At 41.1% G+C, this 24,301-nt stretch overlaps 1 protein-coding gene across 3 annotated transcripts; it reads right to left on the bottom strand.

Annotated features, from left to right (window-relative positions):
• Positions 1 to 280: 280 nt before the first annotated feature.
• ppp2r5d (protein phosphatase 2, regulatory subunit B', delta) lies at positions 281 to 22,725 on the bottom strand. 3 transcript variants are annotated; one of them, XM_042432468.1, is made up of 17 exons: positions 22,603 to 22,724; positions 17,759 to 17,857; positions 14,666 to 14,843; positions 12,658 to 12,857; positions 9,762 to 9,872; positions 9,234 to 9,326; positions 9,016 to 9,146; positions 8,540 to 8,599; positions 8,347 to 8,455; positions 8,033 to 8,086; positions 7,613 to 7,783; positions 6,861 to 6,988; positions 4,419 to 4,520; positions 3,068 to 3,152; positions 2,085 to 2,132; positions 1,873 to 1,983; positions 281 to 1,118 (listed from the first exon to the last, which is right to left on the bottom strand). In XM_042432468.1, exons 1-17 carry the CDS (start codon positions 22,627 to 22,629, stop codon positions 981 to 983), a joined length of 1,845 nt encoding a protein of 614 aa, XP_042288402.1. In that variant the 5' UTR covers positions 22,630 to 22,724; the 3' UTR covers positions 281 to 980. The 3 variants fall into 3 exon arrangements, with proteins under 3 accessions (XP_042288402.1, XP_042288403.1, XP_042288405.1); XM_042432469.1 differs by having other exon boundaries at positions 3,080 to 3,152; XM_042432471.1 differs by lacking the exon at positions 281 to 1,118 and adding an exon at positions 1,234 to 1,370 and having other exon boundaries at positions 22,603 to 22,725.
• Between the last annotated feature and the right edge of the window lie 1,576 nt (positions 22,726 to 24,301).

The following is a 24,301-nucleotide window of genomic DNA, read 5'->3' as shown; positions in this document are numbered from 1 at the left end:
AAACACTTTAGTTTCTGTTTAAGACCTCCTGCAGATACTCTGATGTTTATGTGTCACGCTACCAGCAGCAGTTTAACAGAATGCGATGGTGTGTCTGGGTTTACTGGGAACTGTGGTTAAACTTCTCTCCAACACTGAGCACACAGTCGGACTAATAGCAGCAAAAAACACACGTCAGACATTCAGAATCTCGTCTGTACACTGAAACAAACTTTCTTGCAGCGTTTATCTGAACACACACTGTGCAGACGAGCTGTTTCCAACAACAAACTGCAAAAAGATGCGTTTTTTCTAAATTCAGACACTAAACGCATCTTTTTCTCTCTCTCAGTCCTCTGTGCAGACTGAAACTGTGTTTTTCTCCCGTAAAACTGAGCTTTTCCAAGAAGGTTTCCAGAGTGTAAATGTTTTGTTTTGTAAAGATTTTTTTACTATATTTAGCAGTTTCTCTGTTGTTCAGGTGTCTCTCTGTGTGGACGGACGTCTCTACAAAAACAACCTGGAGACTGTAGTTTTGTTTGCAGGAGCTCGCCGCTAACGCAGGCGGAGAACAGCGGAAACATCGGCTACACGTGGAGTTACAGGCGGTTGAGTTTCTGTGGTGGAAAAGGCCGACAGGTGATGCGTTCAGGGACCTCGTGTCTTTGTGCCTGACGCTGCGTTCAGTGTTCGACACTCGGAGACAAGCTGCGGCAGGTGTTTGAAGCGGAGATGAAGGTGTTAGAGGTGTTAGTGCAACATGAAGCGGATTCATTCATCACAGTTTGAACACCAGCGGGACAGACGGAGCTCTACAGAGTGTCCTACTTGTTATCGGCCACCAGGGGTCAGAGGTGAGAAGGTTTTCATGACGGGACGCAGCGTCAGCTCCGTCCTGATCTGACCCCGGACCAGTTTCTCCACGACAACTTTAACTTCCTCCCCAGAGAGACGGACAGGAGGGGGGCGGAGTCAGGCTCAGCGGGGATCGCCTCCCCCGGTCAGAGAGCCTCCTGATTGGCTGTCAGGTACTCCTCAGCTCTCTTGTGCGCCTCCAGAGCTTTGATGGTGTAGACGTCCTGCGGCAGCTCCGACTTCCTCCTCATCAGGACTTTGTCCTTCTTCAGATCCTTCAGACCCTGAACAGACAGAGAAAACATCATGAAGCCTCTGAAACTACGAACCAGATGATCTGAAGTCTGAAGTGACTGCAGCTGAGCTGAAAGTCGGCTGATGAACTGTGTAACTGATTATTTGATCACTGACACAAACTGCTCTCTGCCTTCTGAACAGGAAGAATATTCAAGCTCTCTGCTCTGTGATAGAGAGATCGGCTACTGCTCGTCTAACTACGACCTTCGCTCTTTATTCAGCTGCTGCCTCGTTCAGTTCTGTGGAATAATTAAATATTACTTGACAATGAGTCCGTTTAGTCTGAGAGCAGAGCTGCTAGCTGCGAGCCACGGCTAGCTTTATGTTTCAGATGTGTAGTTGTGTGACAGATTAAATGTGTTCACAGATTATCAAACCAAAGTACAGAAACCGCAGTCTGAGCAGCAACACGAGGCCAGAACACTGTTTTCACAGAAATTAAGACGTTTCGCTGTCATTCTAATTTTCAATATAGTGAAACAGACGTCAGATGCTGGTTTTGATTTTGCCAAACAGTAACTACTTGTATCATCTTTCAACATTAACACAATTCAATGTGCTTTATATAAAATATAAAAAAGCAAAATAAAACTGAAGATAAAATGAGCTAAAACAGAAAAAAGCAGTGTGAGATATGAATAAATAATCTTAAATTTACTTGAGTAAAAACAGAGAGTGTAGTTTAGTTTCTGATATGTGGTGATGCTGCTTCTCGCGGTTCAGTTTGGACAGAAAGTTCACCTGCGAGGCTTCAGTCTCCACCGTCTTCTTCAGCAGCTGGATGTCTTCAGCTGTCGGAGTCTCTGTTTCCATCGAGTACACGGCCACAGAGCTGTCACTGTACAGCATGTACTGCACACACACCAGGAACAATACAGTACATTAATCACATCCATCAAACAGAACGATGACAAGTTATTGATTAAGAGAAGAAAAACTGAGAGGAAGCTGACCTCTTCCTGTGGGTGGAGTCCGGGGCGGAGGGGGTGGAGCTTATTACTCTGAAAGGAGACACAATTAATTAAAAAGGAGTCGGAGAGATTAAAAAATTCACAAGTGGGGAGACAGGTGAGTACATACAGGTGAGTGTACAGGTGAGTACATACAGGTGAGTGTTCAGGTGAGTGTACAGGTGAGTACATACAGGTGAGTGTACAGGTGAGTACATACAGGTGAGTGTTCAGGTGAGTGTTCAGGTGAGTACATACAGGTGAGTGTACAGGTGAGTACATACAGGTGAGTGTTCAGGTGAGTACATACAGGTGAGTGTACAGGTGAGTACATACAGGTGAGTACATACAGGTGAGTGTACAGGTGAGTACATACAGGTGAGTGTACAGGTGAGTACATACAGGTGAGTACATACAGGTGAGTGTACAGGTGAGTACATGCAGGTGAGTGTTCAGGTGAGTGTACAGGTGAGTACATACAGGTGAGTGTACAGGTGAGTGTTCAGGTGAGTATATACAGGTGAGTGTTCAGGTGAGTGTACAGGTGAGTACATACAGGTGAGTATACAGGTGAGTACATACAGGTGAGTGTACAGGTGAGTACATACAGGTGAGTGTACAGGTGAGTACATACAGGTGAGTGTACAGGTGAGTACATACAGGTGAGTACATACAGGTGAGTGTACAGGTGAGTACATACAGGTGAGTGTACAGGTGAGTACATACAGGTGAGTGTACAGGTGAGTGTACAGGTGAGTACATACAGGTGAGTGTACAGGTGAGTACATGCAGGTGAGTGTACAGGTGAGTACATGCAGGTGAGTGTACAGGTGAGTACATGCAGGTGAGTGTACAGGTGAGTACATACAGGTGAGTGTACAGGTGAGTACATACAGGTGAGTGTACAGGTGAGTGCATACAGGTGAGTACATACAGGTGAGTGTACAGGTGAGTACATACAGGTGAGTGTACAGGTGAGTACATACAGGTGAGTGTACCTGTGGGTTCTGTCTGGCCAGCTCTTCTATCTTGTGCCAGATCTCCTCTCTCTCCTTCAGCTTATATTTTTCTCTACAGACAGAAACAAACACAAACATTTTCTGTTCGTCCAAAACTTTGATTGTGTCACAAAACCTAAACCTCCATATTTTCTGGATCTGTGTGTGTTAGTGCTTGTACTTCTATCTTTGTGAGGACATTTCAGACTGTAAGGACTGTTTGAGGTAAGACTTGGACCACGTCCACAATAAGAGTCCCTTTACATCTTACATTAAAATGCTTCTCGTATTGCACGGGTCCAAAACAACAAAACAACAACAACAACAAAAAAGAAGGAAGCCATCCATAAAGCAGTATTGGATGGAGTGTCTTGAATATCTGTAGCTTTGTTGCTAGTAGCTTAGCTCGCTAACTAGCTAATGGCTGCTACCTCGCTGGTTTGGAACAGTCGCACACGATTATGCGTTTCCGCTCACGTAGTTGTTGTATGTGGATTGACAACATAATTGCATTTACACTTGTGTTCAATGTGGTCTCAATGCGTCCCTGAGCACCTCTGGAGGCGGTTTGGCTCAATGCATCTTGGGTGCATTCGCACCTGTAATTTCATGTGGTCCAACACTATCCGATCACCCAAAACACATTTTAATGCCGGGTGTAAAGGGGGCTGAAGCCGGCTAAATTGGTAAACACATCTTGTCTCTGTTTTGACCCTCCGTTCAGGCTAAAATGGCGTTTTTCTCCCTGAAAACGGAGCTTTTCCAAAATGGCCTCCAGAGTGTGTAAATGTGAAAACGCTGTAGTGCGCACAGGGAAACAGAGCTTTATAGAAACGCTGTCATGTCACTGACAGAACAGATGGTGGCAGTAGCGCGGCGTTTCATGGGAAGAGGAAGAAGAAACACAACAACAACAACAACAACAACAACAACAACAACGACGGACGCTTCATGTGAGTGTTGTTCTCTTTATCGGCTTCTCTGACATCTTGCTCAGAGGAAACGTAGTTATCGACCACCTGTCTCTGCTCAATCTGCTGCAATAAACTAAATGTCAGGAAGCCGCCATGGAAACAGAAACATTATACCGTTTCTTCTTCACTGGTTTTCTGTGGCTGCTCGTCTGCCCTCTGCACATGCTCAGTAGGGGGAGAATGACTTTATTTTGGCGTTTTAATGTGGGTGAAGGTATTTGCAGAAACGAGCTGTGATGCATGAAGACAGTGTTTCAGAATTTAGCCGGCTTCATGTAGACGTGGTCTGAGTTTTCAGGTCAGGGGTCAGGAGACGCAGTATGTGTGTGTGTGTGTGTGTGTGTGTGTGTGTGTGTGTGTGTTACTTTTGTTTCTCGGCCTTGTACTGCTGTGTGCAGTCATCAAACAGCTTCTGGTTCATCTCCATGAAGAGCTTCAGAGCGTTGTAGATCAGACCGTGGATCGTCCTGAGGAGGAAGAGGAGGAGGAGGAAGATCACCTCAAACTGGAGGAGTTTCTAAACAGTCCGTCAGTCACATGATGACAGAGCGTCTTCCTACTTCAGTTACAGTCACTGCAGACATTACAGGGGTCATGTGACCAGTGAAAGGTTGCGGTTATTCTCAGTCACATGGGGAGTAAAAGTCGTTTTCACAAAACATCCTCAGGCTGAAAGTTGGTCGAGTCAGGAGAGACTCTCAAACTAAACAGAACGTTTGTGATTCATTGAACGTTTCACGTCTCGCAGCAGCTCGTCAGTCGGCTGCTGCAGGTAACGAGCTTTACAAAAATACAATAACTCACTTTTAAGATCATATCTAGACGACAGTCGAGTTAATTAACATCGGCTCACCGACCAATCCCAGTACCAGAGCTGCAACTGACAGTTATTTTCATTAACGGTTAATCTGACTATTATTTTCTGGATTAATCATTTTGTCTTTAAAATTACACAAATAAGTGACATTCAAAAACATTCAGTTTATTATCATATATGACAAACAAAAGCATCAAAAGGTCACATTTCAGATGGAACCAGTCGAGCTGCAACGATTAGTCGATTAATTGATTAAAACGAAAATGAATCGTCAACTACTTTGATAACTGAATAATCGTTTTAGCCGTTTATTAAGAAAAAATGTGAAATATTTAGTGGTTTCAGAAGCTTTTCTTCATGACAGTAAACTGAAAATCTTCAAAACATTTGAAGACGTCACTTTGAGCTCTAAGAAGTTTTAGAGGCCGTTTTTCTCCATATTCTGACATTTCATAGACAAAATAATCAATAATGAAAATTATTGTTAATTATTTGTCAAATGTCTGAAACAATTAATTGATCAAAATAGCTGCCGATGAATTTTCTGTAGATTGATCAATGGATTACTTGTTTCAGTCACAACCTGGAATATCTGCTGTATATTTATAGAGTACATTAAATAATTACCAACTGCAATAAATAAATACATTAATGAATAAATGGATAAAGCTGATTTCATGGTGAAACTGAAATTTTGCTCTGCAGCTGTAAAAATGATGAAATCTGTGAGTTTATAAAATATAAATTAAATCTATATGTTCATTGTTTCATGTCACCTGTCCACCAGTCACTGTGGAGAGGGTGATCAACTTCATTCATTAATCATGGTGTCACCCATGGCAACAGGGTAAAGCCCCGCCCCTTCTGTGATGTCAGCAGTTCCTCAGTTAAAGTGTGTCTGAGCATCTCTGTGAAACGTCTGAAGAGAAACTCTGAGCAGGAACTTTAACAGTGAGATACGATCTTTGTGAATTATCTCCTGTTTACATCACTGTCTTAGCTTAGCTTAGCATACAGAGTTCAGCTGGTTAGCTTAGCTTAGCATACAGAGTTCAGCTGGTTAGCTTAGCTTAGCATACAGAGTTCAGCTGGTTAGCTTAGTTTAGCATACAGAGTTCAGCTGGTTAGCTTAGCTTAGCATACAGAGTTCAGCTGGTTAGCTTAGTTTAGCATACAGAGTTCAGCTGGTTAGCTTAGCTTAGCATATAGAGTTCAGCTGGTTAGCTTAGTTTAGCATACAGAGTTCAGCTGGTTAGCTTAGCTTAGCATAAAGAGTTCAGCTGGTTAGCTTAGCTTAGCATACAGAGTTCAGCTGGTTAGCTTAGCTTAGCATATAGAGTTCAGCTGGTTAGCTTAGCTTAGCATATAGAGTTCAGCTGGTTAGCTTAGTTTAGCATACAGAGTTCAGCTGGTTAGCTTAGCTTAGCATAAAGAGTTCAGCTGGTTAGCTTAGCTTAACATATAGAGTTCAGCTGGATAGCTTAGCTTAGCATACAGAGTTCAGCTGGTTAGCTTAGCTTAGCATAAATAGTTCAGCTGGTTAGTTTAGCTTAGCATAAATAGTTCAGCTGGTTAGCTTAGCTTAGCATAAAGACTGGAAACAGCTAGCATGGCTCACTCGTTAACATCTTATACATCATTTGTTTAATGTTTAACAGAGAAATAAAATCACTGTTTGTAGTTGTAGTTATGCAGCATCCACTGTGTGTGTGTGTGTGTGTGTGTGTGTGTGTGTGTGTGTGTGTGTGTTTATATGACTCAGAGCATCAGTGAAGGTATCAAACTCTGGCTCTGCATGTAGAGTATTGATCCTGTATTGATGAGTATCTGTGTTTCCACCCACAGCTAGCAGGAATTATTACATCACACACAGACTGCAGACTGCGTTGGTGTGTGTGTGTGTGTGTGTGTGTGTGTGCGTGTGCGTGTGTGTGCGTGCGTGCGTGTGTGTGTGTGTGTGTGTGTGTGTGTGTGTGTGTGTGTGTGTTACTTGTTCCAGTGGCTCTTGGAGTTCTTGTAGAGGGCGGGAAACATGATGGGGAGGATCTTGGCGGCGTTGTCGCTGATCAGACTCATGATGTACTCATTGTTCCAGTAATACAGAGCTCTCTCTGCCACCTGCACACAGTGACATCATCGTCATCATCATCATCATCAGGTTATAATATAATCACACGGCTATCTGCTGCAGTGTTGTCTGAGTCGTCTCAGCACTCATGTTGCTTAGCAACAGGGATCTATTTGTTTGGGCGGAGGAGTCCCTCTGAGGATGAATGCAAACATCCACACGTCATGTTACAGTTATTCAGTGAAAACAAGCAGCACTAAAAACTGTTCCTGGCTTGTTTTTTGTCTTTGAATCATTTATTTTGTAGAGTTTTTGAAGATATTTTATGTCGTTATCAGGAAGTCAGCAGTAAAACTGACAGGAAATGATTTTTGGGAGGCAATTATTTTTTCTAAATGTATTTAATTTTTTAATCTCACACTATTTTATTTAGTGCATGTATGGCCGTAGAACCATAGTGGTGATTTTATCTTGACTTTATATTGTATAAAAATTCTCATAATAAAACATATTTGAAAGGAAATGAGGTGAGAGAGACGAGTGACGACATAGACCAGACGTCCCGGTCAGCACCTTAAACCACTGCTCCACCAGGACGCCACCAAACAGCAACAAATGGATCGGAAAGTTCCGATTTAGGTTCTAATTCAGGTCCTGGTCTTGGTTCCTGGTACCTGGAAGTGGGGGCTGGACACACACTTGGCGAGCTGTCTGAAAAGCGGCTCCTGGACTTTAACAAACTCCGACGGCTCGATGACGTCCAGGATCTCCTCCAGCTCGTTCAGGAACATCACCTCCTTCGGACTGTGAGTCTTGGGCCAGAACTTCAGCAGCCCCATGATCACCTGCAGGGGTCAAAGGTCGCAGCAGAGCCGGAGTTCAGGTTAAAAACACTCAAACAGTAAATAATGAATGTTTCTCCTTCTGTAGGATTTAAAACAAGAGTTTCAGCATCGCGGTACATTGTACTGTACAGGTGTTCATGTGTCCACCCTGTGCGTTACTATGGAAACACTGCCCATCGCCAGCAGCAGCAGCAGTAGAGCTTTTGCAGCGTTGTCATGGAAACAGATGGGATGTCTCAGCAGACTCACCGGCTCTGTCAGACTGCTGTCCTTCTCCAGGAACTGAACCACACAGTAGGCCAGCTGCAGACGGACGGAGAGACGATCAGACCAACAACACATAACATCTGGTTCACTGCGGCATGTTTAACGTTTATCTGTTCAGTTTTACATATTTAAAAAAAAAATTCAATCAAAGCAGATTTTAAAATTGAATTTAACGTTCTAAAATTGTATTTTTCATTCGTCAGATCAATGTATAATTATGTTTCTGGAATATTTTTATATATTAGATTAGACTGACTCGAGACTTTTAAACAGAAGTGAGTCGGTTGACCTCTGACCTGCGGGTGGTAGACGCTGAGAGACTTGACTTTATGAAGCGGCAGAAGGACTCTGATCAGAAACATCTTGTGTTCTTCTTTCAGCGGGAGAGCGAAGCCGTTGATTATACTGACGGAGAGAATCAAACAATATTACACAGGAAGAGATGGAAGAGTGTGTGTGTGTGTGTGTGTGTGTGTGTGTGTGTGTTACCTCCCCAGGATCTCCAGCAGCTCAGCGATGCCGTTGTGATGTTCTGTCTCATAAATAAATCTGTAAAACAACGACACCAGTTTGACTGACTGGGAGCACTGGATAGAAAGTGCAGCTGCTGTCCCAGTGTTGCTCACTCTGCTGGTTCTACATGTGTCTGTGGTTCTGCTGGTTCTACATATGTTTGATGTTCTGCTGGTTCTACATGTGTCTGTGGTTCTGCTGGTTCTACATATGTTTGATGTTCTGCTGGTTCTACATGTGTCTGTGGTTCTGCTGGTTCTACATGTGTCTGTGGTTCTGCTGGTTCTACATATGTTTGATGTTCTGCTGGTTCTACATGTGTCTGTGGTTCTGCTGTGTCTACATGTGTCTGTGGTTCTGCTGGTTCTACATGTGTTTGATGTTCTGCTGGTTCTACATGTGTCTGTGGTTCTGCTGGTTCTACATGTGTCTGTGGTTCTGCTGGTTCTGACCTGTAGAAGATGTTGTTGATCTGGCGGCGGATGTAGGCTCGGAGGCCGAGGAACTTGCCGTAGATCCGGTGCAGGATGGTCTTCAGGAAGTCTCTCTCTCGGGGATCTTCGCTGTCAAACAGCTCCAGCAGCTTCACACAGAGTCTCAGTCAGAGTTCCAGCGGAACGTAAACATCACAACATCTCAACATCTTTAAATCTCACAGATCTGATCTTACCGACATGACAAACTTTTGGTCGATGTATTTTTTGGCGACGTTGGGCTGGAAGTCTGGAGACTCCAGGAACCGGAGGAAGAACTCGTAAACCAGCTGAGGACACGAACACACAGCAGACGTGTCGGTTAACACGACTACACGTGATGATTACACAGGAACGTGTCAGACCATGAACCGCGAGGAGAGACGAGTCTGCGGCTTTAAATTCAAACAGTGCAGCTGCTGAGGAGGATAATATCTGAGAAACTGTTCAAAGTCAAACAGTTTGAGTTACACTTTTATAATTCACCTTCTCTTCAGAGTTCACTTAGTTAAACTGGACATGATGTCCAAAAGCAAGCCCTACACAACTAAACTAGGATGTTATCAATAGTACTACCCTCATCAATACTCTCTTATTTGTTCTCTTACTGTGTGATACTTGTAGTGTTGTTGGTCTCTTGGCCAAAGCACAGAAAGAATTTACGGCACTGTGAGAAACATACGGTGTCGTCTGATCCTCTATAAAGGTTCCTGCTGACATCGTACCTGCAGGTGGGGCCAGGCAGCTTCCAGCGTCGGTTCATCCTCCTCGGGGTCGAACTCGGCTCCGGTCGGGTTGGAGGACGGAGGAAGAGTCCGGAACAAGTTCACTGAAAACTAACACACACACACACACACACACACACACACACACACACAGTCATTACAAACTGCTGCCTTTCAGTGCGTCAGTTCACCTGCTTTGTGAGGACGTATTAGTTGTGAGAGCTTGAACATTGTTTCTTCAAAGAGCAGTTTGAGGGTTATATTATTCATTACTCATTGATTTTTGGCCTCATGTATTTTGACCAGAACATGATGACAACATAAGTTTTGTAGCAGTTGTCGCTAACATGTTGTCAAACAGACACAGAACATGAACGGTGTCAGTAATAACTCGTGGGGTTCCTCAGGGTTCTATCCTTGGTTCTTATTATCATATTTTCAATTCACATTAGGGCCGCAAATAATGATTATTTTCATTATCAATTATACTCTCCATTAATGGCTTAATTGTTTGGTTTATAAAATGTCAGAAAATGGTGAAAAATATCGATCACTGCATCCTAAAGACCAAGACGACGTCCTCGAATGTTTTGTTGTGCTCAAAAATATTCAGTTTACTGTCATAGAGACTAAAGGAACCAGAAAATCTTCACATTTAAGAAGCTGAACCAGAGAATTTGGAGAGAAAAAATTACTCAAAACAATTAATTAGTTATCAAAATAGTTGGTTACTAATTGACACACGACACAACAGGTAAAACAAATCATAAGAGCGTTTTCTGATCCGACGCCTCTGTGGTTCAGCTTTGGTTGATGTTAGGAAACTAAAACTACTTTTAGGGAAACGCAACAAGCTGAAAACACGACATCCGACAAATGATCAGCTTATTGAATCCACTGGACGTGAGTCTAATCTGGTCTCTCCTTTTAACTCTGGTTTGGTCTCCACCAGAGAAAAACTCTCCGTCTAAGCAGGTTTATCAGGAAACTGATGACAGAAGAGGCTGAAACGCTCCGTAGAGCTGCAGAGAAGTTTATTTTCACATTACAAGTTTCAATAATGAGTCATGTGACACATCGTTATAATACAAATATTGATTCGTTTGACAGTTTGCTGTTTTGACAGCACATTAGTCACCGCAGTTATGTGTTGTTAGGTTTGTTGTTTTCATACATTTTACTTATGTTATATAGCCCATCTGATGGCCACAATACATTTTTTTAATGATATACATAAATAATGTGTGTGGGTGTGTCACCCAGTGATACATCATACAATAAATTATACAATAAATTAAAATAATAAATAAATAATGATAATTTTACAGTACTGACTTTGATTATTACAATGTTGTAGTAATTCTGAATGAATAGAAAAACGTCTTTGATTTCATTTCATATTTGAGAATCTACTTGAAGTTTTCCATAAATCCAGAGTTTATTCTTCTGTCAGAATTTCCCGCCTTCTTCTTTAGAAGAGGAAGGTAAAGAAGGGGAGGGAAAAATAAATCCAAGACAAAACAAACAGCATCAAAGAGCTGAGACAAAAAGTAAAGACAAAAACAGAACAAAATGAGGAAGAAGGAGGGAAAAAGAAAGAAATTACAAGTCTTTACTCAAAGTAAGGTACATGTAGCGCTCCGCTAGGTGACCATCAGCCTTAAAACAACAAACCAACAGCTTCAATTCATTATTCATTTATTATAATAACTTGACCACTTGGACCATCTTTTTTCAAATAGCTTCTAATTCCCCCTGATTTTATAAATGAAGTATTTTATCTGATATATGTGTTGAACTGTGTCAGAGGACATGTTTTTTAGAGCCGCAATATCCTTCACAAATATTTATCATTTTCATTGTGTATTTGGTCTACTGTGTTGCCTAACAGCACGAAGTCTGTATTCAAATAAATAGTACAATTTAAGGTAGTATTATTGTTTCTTTCTGTATATTCTGTGTATGTAATGATGGGCAAAGGTTCACCACACTCCCTCCAGCAGTTCGGTAATATTTTACAATTGTATTTAGTTTGTTGTGTTGGTGTTAAAAAGTAGCGTGATTGTATTTTCCATTCCTTCTCCCTCTGATAAGGAGATGCAGTGGTTGTATGTAGATTGTGTCCTCAGATATGTGTGTGTTGAAACCTTTTGGAAACACATTAAAGAAGAATTGGACACTGTCTTCAGAGTTGATATCCCTCTGGACCCTTTAATTTTCTTACTGGAGAAGATACCAGAGAACTTGCTCTCTAAAGGACCAATGCTATATGTTACATATTCTGTTAATGACTGCGAAGAAAATGATGACTGTTAATTGGATGCAGCCATGTGCACCCACAAAAGCTCAATGGATACAGAAGATTAAGCAGATACATACCATGGAAAATATGACTGTTATTTTACAGTTTAAAGTACCACTATTCATAAGAAGATGGGTCATTCTGGGACTGAAATTATGCTAACACCTTAAATGTAATGTACAATTCTATATCATCTACTTTGACCCTGCACAACCAAGAATTGTGGTATAACATTTAATGACAAGGTGACCTTTTTGTCTGTTTTTTTTTTTTTTCTTGCTGTCTCAGTTGGTGTAATTGGTTTTGTTTTTATTTGTCTGTTTGTTTGTAGCCTCCTATGGGAGGGTTCGGTTGTGTATATTTGTATTGAATGTATGTCTGTGTTTCTATTGCCTGCAAGTTCGATAAAGGCAATAAAGTTCTAAAAAAAAAAAAAGATATGTGTGTGTTAAGTTCGTTTTAGTTTTGCTCTCATGTCTTGTTGATTGTAGCTGTTGAGGGTCGCAGGTGTGTGTGCGTAAAGCAGAAGTGAAGTGTGAGATACCGTGAGGCCAGTGTGTGTGTGTGTGTGTGTGTGTGTGTGTGTTTTCTCACCATGATGACGGCCTCTGGGTAGATACACTCGGTCACCACGTCGCTGTTGTGCGTGATGTACTCGACCATCTCGTTGAGTCCGGCTCTCTTCACCTCCTTGTACTTGAGGTCACTGAGCGGGTCGCTGACGAAGTCGAACAGAACGCAGCACTGACGCAGCTTCTGCACGAACAGCTCCTCACGGTCCACCGGAGGAGCATCTGAGAGGACATCGATACTGATATTTAAAGGACAGCTTCATGATTTTTCAGATGCTCCATATGAAAAATGCATTTAAAAGTCTGTGTGAAGCTTCTATTCAGCTTCAGCAGCAGTCTGAGTTATTGGATATCTGACACATTTACAGTCTTTTTAGCATCAAATTCCCTCTTTAATATTAATCTTCTTTCTCTAAAGTTCCCTTTAAGTTGTTTTTTTAAAAGTGTGACCAACTATCTGCATTATTTCTATTTTATAAACTATATAAGTCATACAGCTGTTCACTGAACGCTACCAGCTCGAAGCTTCAATGTGTTTCATTCTTCTTCTTCTTACTTATATTCTACATCGTTCTTATCTGCACAAATGTTAATAACTAGTCTCTGTTCTTCCATATCAGCTGATTTTGCACATTTGTCTTTACTCTCCGGTGGATTTATCTTCTGTTTTTTGTGTTTTTTTGTATATATTATACTTTATGTAGAAGGCGTCTGACCAGCATCATCATTTCAGTAATCACAACTTTACGTTGCTTTATTAAATGATGTATGACACCGATACTGATATATCTGCAATGAGCTGAAATCAGCTGATATGTTGATCTGGCTCTAGTAAAAAAAAACCACAGAAGAAGAGTGGATCTCAATAAACCTCTGATTCTTTTATTTTAGGAATAAAGTGAAGAACTGGGAAGAAGAAGGAGCCGTGATAAACACACCGTCAACCTCATCACAGGTTCCAGTTTAACAACCTGACGCTGCTGATCAACTCAACCAAAACATCTGGAACATCAGATTATAAACAACAATATGATCAATAATCACATTAAAATCATGTTTATTACAAACACGAGGTCAGACTGCAGACAACCTGCCTGCTGAGTCACACCTGAAACACCGACATCACCATGGTAACCAGCTCTGTCTGCACCGCACACACACACACACACACACACACACACACACACACAGCTGTCAATCAGGCGGACTGGGCGGGGCTCAGCTCTTCTTCTGCTGTTTGTTCACACCACACAGTGACAACCAGTCGTCAAGGAGTCAACTACGACTCCCAGGGTTCAGCAAGAAACATCCAATCACAGAGCGTGTAACTCAGTCACGTGTGTCGCTAACAGCGGGCAGCGAGTGAATCAGTTCACTTTTCATTTGTGGTTCACTTTTGAGTGGATTCAGTAACCACGGCGATGCGTTGACTCGGGTCGGGATGTTGATCTCTGTACAGTTACCCATAACGCTGGAGGAGATTCAGCAGCTTGTTCTGAATAAAATCCTTCTATAACGGAGCTGAGACACACAAACAGTGTCATAAAAAAACATGAATGGAAACACGGGGGGGGGGGGGGGGGGGGTGTAGCGGATTTAGTGAATAAATGATGTCATACAGGAAACACGTGACTCAAACGTCCCTGAAGCTTCCGCCACCACTGGAGACACCAAACATGGCGGCGGACGTTTCTCTGGGCGGTGTTCAGGACGTGTCTGTATAACTGACACAGAGCTGCTATCAAAACGCCGCCAGCAGCAGGAAGCTGTGACGTCATCACGCTCTCCATCAGCAGGATGTGATGTCACGTTTCCATGGCTTCAGCTCTCTGGTCGCTGCGTCTTCTTCTGTTTCTGCTTTTACTGCAGTCGACAGCAGAATCAGTCAACTGTTTACTGTTAATATTCACTAAACAGTCCTGGATGGAAACCAGACTGCTGAACCACAGAGGACACAGTGATGGGAAACACTCCAGACTAACCCTGGTCAGGGTTAGGTTTAGGTTAGGTGAAGGTTAGTTTTAGGTTACCTTTGAGAGCAGGTAGTTTCTGCAGCTCTCTGTTCCTGGTTAGGCTGAAGCGGGACGAGCTCTGGCGTCGCTCCTTCTTCACCAGCTGAGGACCTCCAGAGTATTTGATCTTGTTGAGCTGAGTGGGAGGCGGCGTGCTGTTACTGGGACGCTTACTGCCACTCTGCTGCTGCTGGGACTGACCACACACACACACACACACACACACACACACACACACACACACACACACACACACACACACACACACAGGTTTGACTGTTAGGACAGCTTCATTTCAGAGCATCTGAATAAGTTTGTCAAGCTTCAGTTATGTATCAGAATAAATGAAAGAAATGAAGGAAAAAGGGAAAGAAATACAAAAACATGTACAAAAAAAGTGGAATTTGGTCACCAAAGAGAAATAAAAAATCTTACAGTTACATGGAAAAAGTATGTTTAAGAAACACATTGATCTGCTTCAGCTCAGAGCTGCAGCAGCAGTCTGCTTTACTGTCCTGGAGCTCTGGTTGTATTGAACAGGAACCTCTGGGTGCTGCAGGTCAGCTGGCTGAACATCTGTCAATAACAGCTATTTTCAGCTTGCAGTCATGCAAACCCTGCAGCACATCTGCAGCACATCTGCAGCACATCTGCAGCAGCCGACATGCATGAAGCTCCCTGCTGACCAACAGAACCTGAAGGCCTCAGAGTCCATTATTCTCATTAATGATTCACCACTTAGTTTATAAAACAGCAGAAAACTGTCAAAATGTTTTTATGTGAAACTTAACTTTTTGCCCGTTTAGAAACATTATGGATGTAAACTGCATCATTAATAACTGATCAGACAGATCATATGTTTAAACTGTTGTCACAGACTGATGTAGAAATGTGTTTGATGCGCTTTATTTACAGGAAAGAGATGAAAAATGCTTAATCGAGGCTGCAACTTATGAATATTTTCATTATGGATTAAGCTGCCGATTATTTTATTGATTAATTGTTAGTTGTTTGGTCCATAAAATGTACAAAAATGGTGAAAAATGTGAATAACTGCATCCTAAAACCCAAGACGACGTCCTCAAACATCTTGTTTTGTCCACAAGCCAAAGATGTTCAGTTTACTGTCACATTTAAGAAGCTTTTATGACTGATAAACGACTGATGAACGACTGATGAGTGACTGATAAACGACTGATGAACGACTGATTGATTGACTAATTAATTGATTAATTGATTGTTAAAATAGTTGCTGGAGTGCAAAACTTTTGTGCCATCTTTGAACATTTCATGGACTAAACGATTATCAATTAATTCAGAAAATAGCTGTCAGATGAATCGTTAGTTGCAGGTAGGATGTCAATGATTAATTGATTACGGATTAACTGTCATTAATAATTTAACTGATTTAATTATATTAACTGATAATGCAGAAGACGAGGAGCGAGGTGATGTTGTGTAGATGTGCTGTAGTACCCGGTTGCACCACCAGGTGGAGCCTCTTACTGTTTAATGAGATGAGTTACAGGTGTGTTTGCTGATCAGAAGCAGTGAGCAGCTGAGAGCAGCAGTGAGCAGCTGAGAGCAGCAGAGAGCAGCAGAGAGCAGCTGAGAGCAGCAGAGAGCAGCTGAGAGCAGCAGTGAGCAGCTGAGAGCAGCTGAGAGCAGCAGTGAGCAGCTGAGAGTAGCTGAGAGCAGCTGAGAGCAGCAGAGAGCAGCTGAGAGCAGCAGTGAGCAGCTGAGAGCAGCTGAGAGCAGCAGAGAGCAGCTGAGAGCAGCTGAGAGCAGCAGTGAGCAGCAGAGAGCAGCTGAGAGCAGCTGAGAGTAGCTGAGAGCAGCTGAGAGCAGCAGAGAGCAGCTGAGAGCAGCAGAGAGCAGCAGTGAGCAGCTGAGAGTAGCTGAGAGCAGCTGAGAGCAGCAGAGAGCAGCTGAGAGCAGCAGAGAGTAGCTGAGAGTAGCTGAGAGCAGCAGAGAGCAGCTGAGAGCAGCAGAGAGCAGCAGAGAGCAGCAGAGAGCAGCAGAGAGCAGCAGAGAGCAGCTGAGAGCAGCTGAGAGCAGCAGAGAGGCATCTGAGTGGTGACAGAACTTGTAACAGTATTGGTGTGTGTATTATTTTATATAGCACCAGTAAGTCTGAAGTCTGCTGTTTACATTTTTAATGTACTGGAATGGAAAATGGAAAAACATCCACTGTGTTTCATAATGATTGATGGACTATTGACTATCAGAAGCTTTGTGACCCTGAGCTGCGGCGGCCGGCGGTCTCGTGGCCGTGCTGTCTGCTGCCAGAGTCTCTGTGAACAGCAGCAGCAGTGTGAGCTGTTTGCCCCGCAGACGTTAACTCACACATGTGACACGCAGCTCCGTCATGAGTTAGTGGGAAACACAGAGCACCGTTTCACTGACGAGTCTGTCTCAGAACAACATAACGACAACAACATATATGAACATGATGCTATAATGTGTCTCTAAAACGTATCTGAAGTTGCTTCAGATACATCCAACCTTCAAACCTTTCACCTGCTTTAAGGTTAAATGTTTTTCAGTCTCTTGTTGTCTCTTCTGATAGAAACACACAGAGCTGCCAGACTGGAAGCTTTTTACCATCAAACAATATCAAAATGTAAATGAGTCCATCTTTATATTTGTGAAGTCCATCCTCACCCTCCACCTCTTGTAACTAGAGTTAGATCACAGATCTCATCCTACTACATGTATATTTATATGCTTGTTCTTTCATTTTTTCATATTAGAAAGAATAATTGTAATAAAAAAGACTAATTTCAGAGGAAACTTGCTCAATTTGTGTCACTAATTCATTGTTTTGAGTACTTTTTTAAAGAAAAAAAGTCAAAATTCTCTGATTGCAGCTTGTTAAATGTGAATATTTTCTGGTTTCTTTAGTCTCTGTGACAGTAAACTGAAGATCTTTGTGGAATAAACAAGACATTTGATGACGTCGTCTTTGGGAAACGCTGATCAACATTTTTCTATTAGTGAAAATAATGAGATGAATGGATAAAAGGAAATGATCACCTCATATTAACTTCAGATAAAGTGCCAGTCCTCATGTGTACATGTGAATATTAATTAAAGATCAGACAGACTCACTTCGTCTGAATTGTCGGCGGCAGCATCTTTCCCGCCGCCGCCGCCGCCGCCGCTGCTGTTACTGTTCTTCGTGCTGCTTTTGGCAGATTTGGTTGTTTCCTGTTTGCAGAGAGAAAAAAAACATGTAATAAAACCATAAACCAGCTGTGACTTTACGCAGATTTAAAGAACTGATACTTCAGGATGAACAGGTAAACACACTCCATCAAATCTGCCCCTGAAAAGATTTCATCAACTTTTTCTGTAGTTTTTTTTACGGTAAAAATCAAAAGTTACTTCTGATGTTTGTCAGAACAAAAGCTGAGTTCAGATGTTTGGATCCTGTTTCATCAAACTGTCCAAGACATACGCTTTATTTTCATTATTGATTATTATTCTGTTGATTCATTGTTTGGTCTCATCATGAAAGGTTGTTTTTATTTTGCATTTTTGCTTTTTTAAAAAAAAAATCCCTTTAACGATGATCAAAATAGCTGCTGGTTTATTTCCTGTCCATCGACTATTAATAAATCAATTATTTATTGTCCATGATAAACAAACAACATGTCTGACAAAACAATCTTTGCTTATTATCTATTTCTTAATCACTAAATAATATTTTGGATGGTTCTGCCTGTATTACACAGTGAGTAGAGAGACGACAACAAACCATTAGATGATCAATTTCATAACTGATTCGTTGTTTCAAGCAAAAATACCAAAATATTTTTCATTTCTAAAACGTGAGAATTTGCTATTTTTCTTGGACTTATCTTACAGTAAAAGTAAAAACTATAGATACACTTTATTTGAATTATTTTTGGTTTTGGACTGTTTTTTATAATAATAATAATAATAATTGGCAGATGAATCGATAATGAAATCAATATTTAGTTGCAGCTCTACATGTTCCCCGTCGTCACTGCCGTCGTCACCTCCTGAGCCTTTCCAGAGCTTTCAGCTGCATCTCACAGTCTTCATCAGAGGATACAGATAGCTCAGTTAGCGTCGGTCACATGACAACGGCGGTGGACCATCTCCATGGCAACTGTGAGCAGTATCCATTCACTGATGCAGACCATGAGGTGACACTGAGAGCTCTGGAGAAGCTGGTGAACGGACCTTGAGTTGGGATTATTTTTGACAACATACTGTTTCCATGGTTACGGGTGATTGTTGGCGCTGCTCATTGGTCAGCGGTCAAGAACAGAGAAAGAATAATGAGACGATGTGAAGGTGAGAAATAACAGCTTTACTCAGCCGATAGTAAATGATTGTGTCTGATCTTTTTTGTCATGTCACTTGTAAGTAATGTTTGTTTGTTTGTTTGTTTGTTTGTTTGTTTGTTTGTTGAGCAGCTGGAATTGACACAACATCTATTTCTATTGTTTATCTATGTTTTAACAGTACAGATGTACCGCGGTGAAACATCTGGACGGTAACAGTACCGCCGACCACTTCCATCACCGTCGTTATGGTGACAACGTTTGTTTTCAGAGGACAGCGTGAACACAGCAGGCTGATCTGGACTTTACCAACAACAGCAGCTTCAGGTGTTCAGTCGTAACGTTGTCGTCACTGTGTGATAGCTGTGGTGTGAACAGTAGATAGCGGTTCATCTCTGCTACAGGAAATATAAGTGTTGATGACTCATGTTGTTGTGGAGCCGTGTGACATGAACGCAACAAATACATGAAATCAACTTGTTCCCATGAAGCCTTTAAGCTCCACCGATATAAACGCTGTCAGAGTCTGATGATCACTGACACCTTCAATCACACGTCACACACACACTGACTGACATATTACTGTTAATAACACACACACTGACTGATATTACTGTTAATAACACACACACTGACTGACATATTACTGTTAACAACACACACACTGACTGACATATTACTGTTAACAACACACACACTGACTGACATTACTGTTAACAACACACACACACTGACTGACATATTACTGTTAACAACACACACACTGACTGACATTACTGTTAACAACACACACACACTGACTGACATATTACTGTTAACAACACACACACTGACTGACATTACTGTTAACAACACACACACTGACTGACATATTACTGTTAACAACACACACACTGACTGACATATTACTGTTAACAACACACACACTGACTGACATTACTGTTAACAACACACACACTGACTGACATATTACTGTTAATAACACACACACTGACTGACATATTACTGTTAATAACACACACACTGACTGACATATTACTGTTAATAACACACACACTGACTGACATATTACTGTTAACAACACACACACACTGACTGACATTACTGTTAACAACACACACACTGACTGACATATTACTGTTAATAACACACACACTGACTGACATATTACTGTTAATAACACACACACTGACTGACATATTACTGTTAACAACACACACACTGACTGACATATTACTGTTAACAACACACACACACTGACTGACATTACTGTTAACAACACACACACTGACTGACATATTACTGTTAACAACACACACACACTGACTGACATTACTGTTAACAACACACACACTGACTGACATATTACTGTTAATAACACACACACTGACTGACATATTACTGTTAATAACACACACACTGACTGACATATTACTGTTAATAACACACACACTGACTGACATATTACTGTTAACAACACACACACACTGACTGACATTACTGTTAACAACACACACACTGACTGACATATTACTGTTAATAACACACACACTGACTGACATATTACTGTTAATAACACACACACTGACTGACATATTACTGTTAATAACACACACACTGACTGACATATTACTGTTAACAACACACACACTGACTGACATATTACTGTTAATAACACACACACTGACTGACATATTACTGTTAATAACACACACACTGACTGACATATTACTGTTAACAACACACACACACTGACTGACATTACTGTTAACAACACACACACTGACTGACATTACTGTTAACAACACACACACTGACTGACATATTACTGTTAATAACACACACACTGACTGACATTACTGTTAACAACACACACACTGACTGACATATTACTGTTAATAACACACACACTGACTGACATATTACTGTTAACAACACACACACACTGACTGACATATTACTGTTAATAACACACACACTGACTGACATATTACTGTTAATAACACACACACTGACTGACATATTACTGTTAATAACACACACACTGACTGACATATTACTGTTAACAACACACACACTGACTGACATATTACTGTTAATAACACACACACTGACTGACATATTACTGTTAATAACACACACACTGACTGACATATTACTGTTAACAACACACACACACTGACTGACATTACTGTTAACAACACACACACTGACTGACATATTACTGTTAATAACACACACACTGACTGACATTACTGTTAACAACACACACACTGACTGACATATTACTGTTAATAACACACACACTGACTGACATATTACTGTTAATAACACACACACACACTGACATATTACTGTTAATAACACACACACTGACTGACATATTACTGTTAATAACACACACACTGACTGACATATTACTGTTAACAACACACACACACTGACTGACATATTACTGTTAATAACACACACACTGACTGACATATTACTGTTAATAACACACACACTGACTGACATATTACTGTTAACAACACACACACACTGACTGACATATTACTGTTAATAACACACACACTGACTGACATATTACTGTTAACAACACACACACACTGACTGACATATTACTGTTAATAACACACACACTGACTGATATATTACTGTTAACAACACACACACTGACTGACATATTACTGTTAATAACACACACACACACTGACAGACATATTACTGTTAATAACACACACACTGACTGACATATTACTGTTAATAACACACACACTGACTGACATATTACTGTTAACAACACACACACACTGACTGACATATTACTGTTAATAACACACACACTGACTGACATATTACTGTTAATAACACACACACACACTGACAGACATATTACTGTTAACAACACACACACTGACTGACATATTACTGTTAATAACACACACACACACTGACAGACATATTACTGTTAACAACACACACACTGACTGACATATTACTGTTAACAACACACACACTAACTGACATATTACTGTGATTTAACACCTGCACAACATAAAAACAATCCGCTCCCATGATGCTGTGTCCGGTCATCAGATGGTTACACATGATAAAACCAGCAGCTAAAAGCTAACCTGCAGCCGGTTTAGCGTCACATATTTCAGTTTCATGAAGGCATGAATGAGTCACAGCGAGCACAATCAGCACAGCCACATTTATATTTAAGCTCAACCTGTTTTTCTACAAGATGAATAATTTACGGGAGGAGGCAGCGGTTCCTCCCCGGAGCTCCAGCAGCAGCAGCAGCAGCAGCAGCAGCCAGTTAGCGACGATGCTCCCGGGCAGCGAGCTCACATCTCACATCGCTGTTTTAACACCCGGACAACACTGCTGACATTAATTACCAATACTGGCTAAATGCTGTGTCTAACCAGCTGATACTGATAAAACCAGGAGGCAGGTTTATAAGTCTGTTAGCGGTTAGCTTAGACATCCACTGCTAGCGCGGCCTTAGCATGTAAGCTAGCCGCTACTCGGTAAAATATAACGTCTAAAGTATAACGGCTGCTTCAATGTCACTCTGCTATATTACAGTGTAAAACAGTTCATGAGTCTGTCATGTAGCCGCCGACTCACCTTCTCCTTCTTGGTTTTGTTCGGCATCTTGACTGTGTTGCAGGGTTCTTTTTTTTATTCACGGAGGTTCCGTGATGTTCGTCCCCGGGACTCAGACGCTGTCACTCGGTCTGTCTCTGCTCCCAGCGCCCGCTCCCGGTCCGGGCAACCCCATTGGCTGTTAACATGTAACATCTGCCTAGCGACGCGTGGAGGCATTTTTCTGATTGGCTGGCTGTGAGTTTGGTTATGAGGGTGAGGCAGGACTTGAGTCTTCCCCAGCAACACAACACCTCCAACCTGATGATGCTGGAACCTGTCTGAGCACAGAAAATAGCATCTTAAACTGCTGCTAATGTCACAGAGGTGGAAGAAGTACTTAGATCCTTTACTGCAGTAAAAGTATCAATACAGCAATGTACAAATACTCCATTACAAGTAAGAGTCCTGCATGAAAAACTACTACAGTAAAAGTACATAAGTATTATGAGCTTGATGTAGTTAAAGTATTGCAGTAAAAGTACATAAGTATTATGAGCTTGATGTAGTTAAAGTATTGCAGTAAAAGTAGTGGTTTGGTCCCTCTGACTGATATATTATTATATATGACATCATTAGATTATTAATAGTGAAGCATCAGTGTTAGAGCAGCATGTTACTGTTGTAGCTGCTGGAGGTGGAGCTAGTTTACACTACTTTATATACAGTTAGCTAGTTTAGTCCAGTGGTTCCCAACCTAGGGGTCGGGCCCCTCCAAAGGGTCAGCAGATAAATCTGAGGGGTGGTGAGATGATTAATGGGAGAGGAAAGAAGAAAAAACAAAGTTCTGATACACAAATCTGTTTTCAGTTTCTGGACTTTTTCTCTAATCTTTGATTTTTGCTGAAATATTGGATCATTTGAACATTTATTGAAATGAAAGCATGTGAGAAGTTTAGAGGGAAAAATCACTATTTGGTGGAGCTGTTAACAACTCATAGACATGTGAAATGTGACCCCGACTACACACTGCTTTTTGTAAGACGTCAAAAGACAAAAAGGTTGGAAACCACTGGTTTCATCTTTAACAATGTGTTGTATTTTAAAAGCTTGTTATATTATCCATTGTGTCAAATCTTCATCTGAAAAGTAACTAAAGCTGTAGTTATAAAGTAGCATCAATGACAGAATAAATGACAATAAGAAGCATAAAACTTATAATGTTGTGAATTATATGAAGCTGAGCTGATGTTTTGTGTTTTTGGTTTGTTTGTTCTTATTTAGTTTGTTGTGGGTTTTTTTCTCCTTCTTTCTTGTGGATTTCATTATGTATCCGTCTCTTATTGATTTATTGGAAATCAATAAATACAGTATATTGTTAAAAAGGAACCACTGGGAAGACACCGGACAACACGGAGAAAAAAAAGGTTTTATTTCATGAGTGTTGAAACAGTTTGACACAGAGACAGCTGAGTAAACCCACTGATGAAGACTATGAGATGCTGTTAAAAGCTCTGGGAGACACTAATGAGATTAAAATGTTTTTGGTGTTTTTTGTCTATTGATGATAATTAGAGACCAACCGATACTGGATGATATTAGGGAGTGAAAAATTCTGATATTGATATATCGGCCAATAATCTATATATATGTTCCCTCAAATGTGGTTATCAAACACTTGAGACAAAGATGCACAATGGAGGCAGTTTAACAATAAACTTTATTGTCTAAAATGACATCA

This window comes from Thunnus maccoyii, chromosome 14 (assembly GCF_910596095.1).
Source record: "Thunnus maccoyii chromosome 14, fThuMac1.1, whole genome shotgun sequence".
NCBI classification, from domain to species: Eukaryota; Metazoa; Chordata; class Actinopteri; order Scombriformes; family Scombridae; genus Thunnus; species Thunnus maccoyii.
This window is presented reverse-complemented; position numbering and strand designations above follow the sequence as displayed.

Excerpts from the sequence above, each read along its gene's own strand:
- ppp2r5d (XM_042432468.1), bottom strand. The coding sequence starts at position 22,629 with ATGCCGAACAAAACCAAGAAGGAGAAG. Across the intron at positions 12,858-14,665 it reads GAAACTACCTGCTCTCAAAG|ATGCTCCTCCGGTGGACCGT; the intron begins GTAACCTAAAAC and ends ATGTCCTCTCAG. Across the intron at positions 9,327-9,761 it reads CTGCCTGGCCCCACCTGCAG|CTGGTTTACGAGTTCTTCCT; the intron begins GTACGATGTCAG and ends TCGTGTCCTCAG.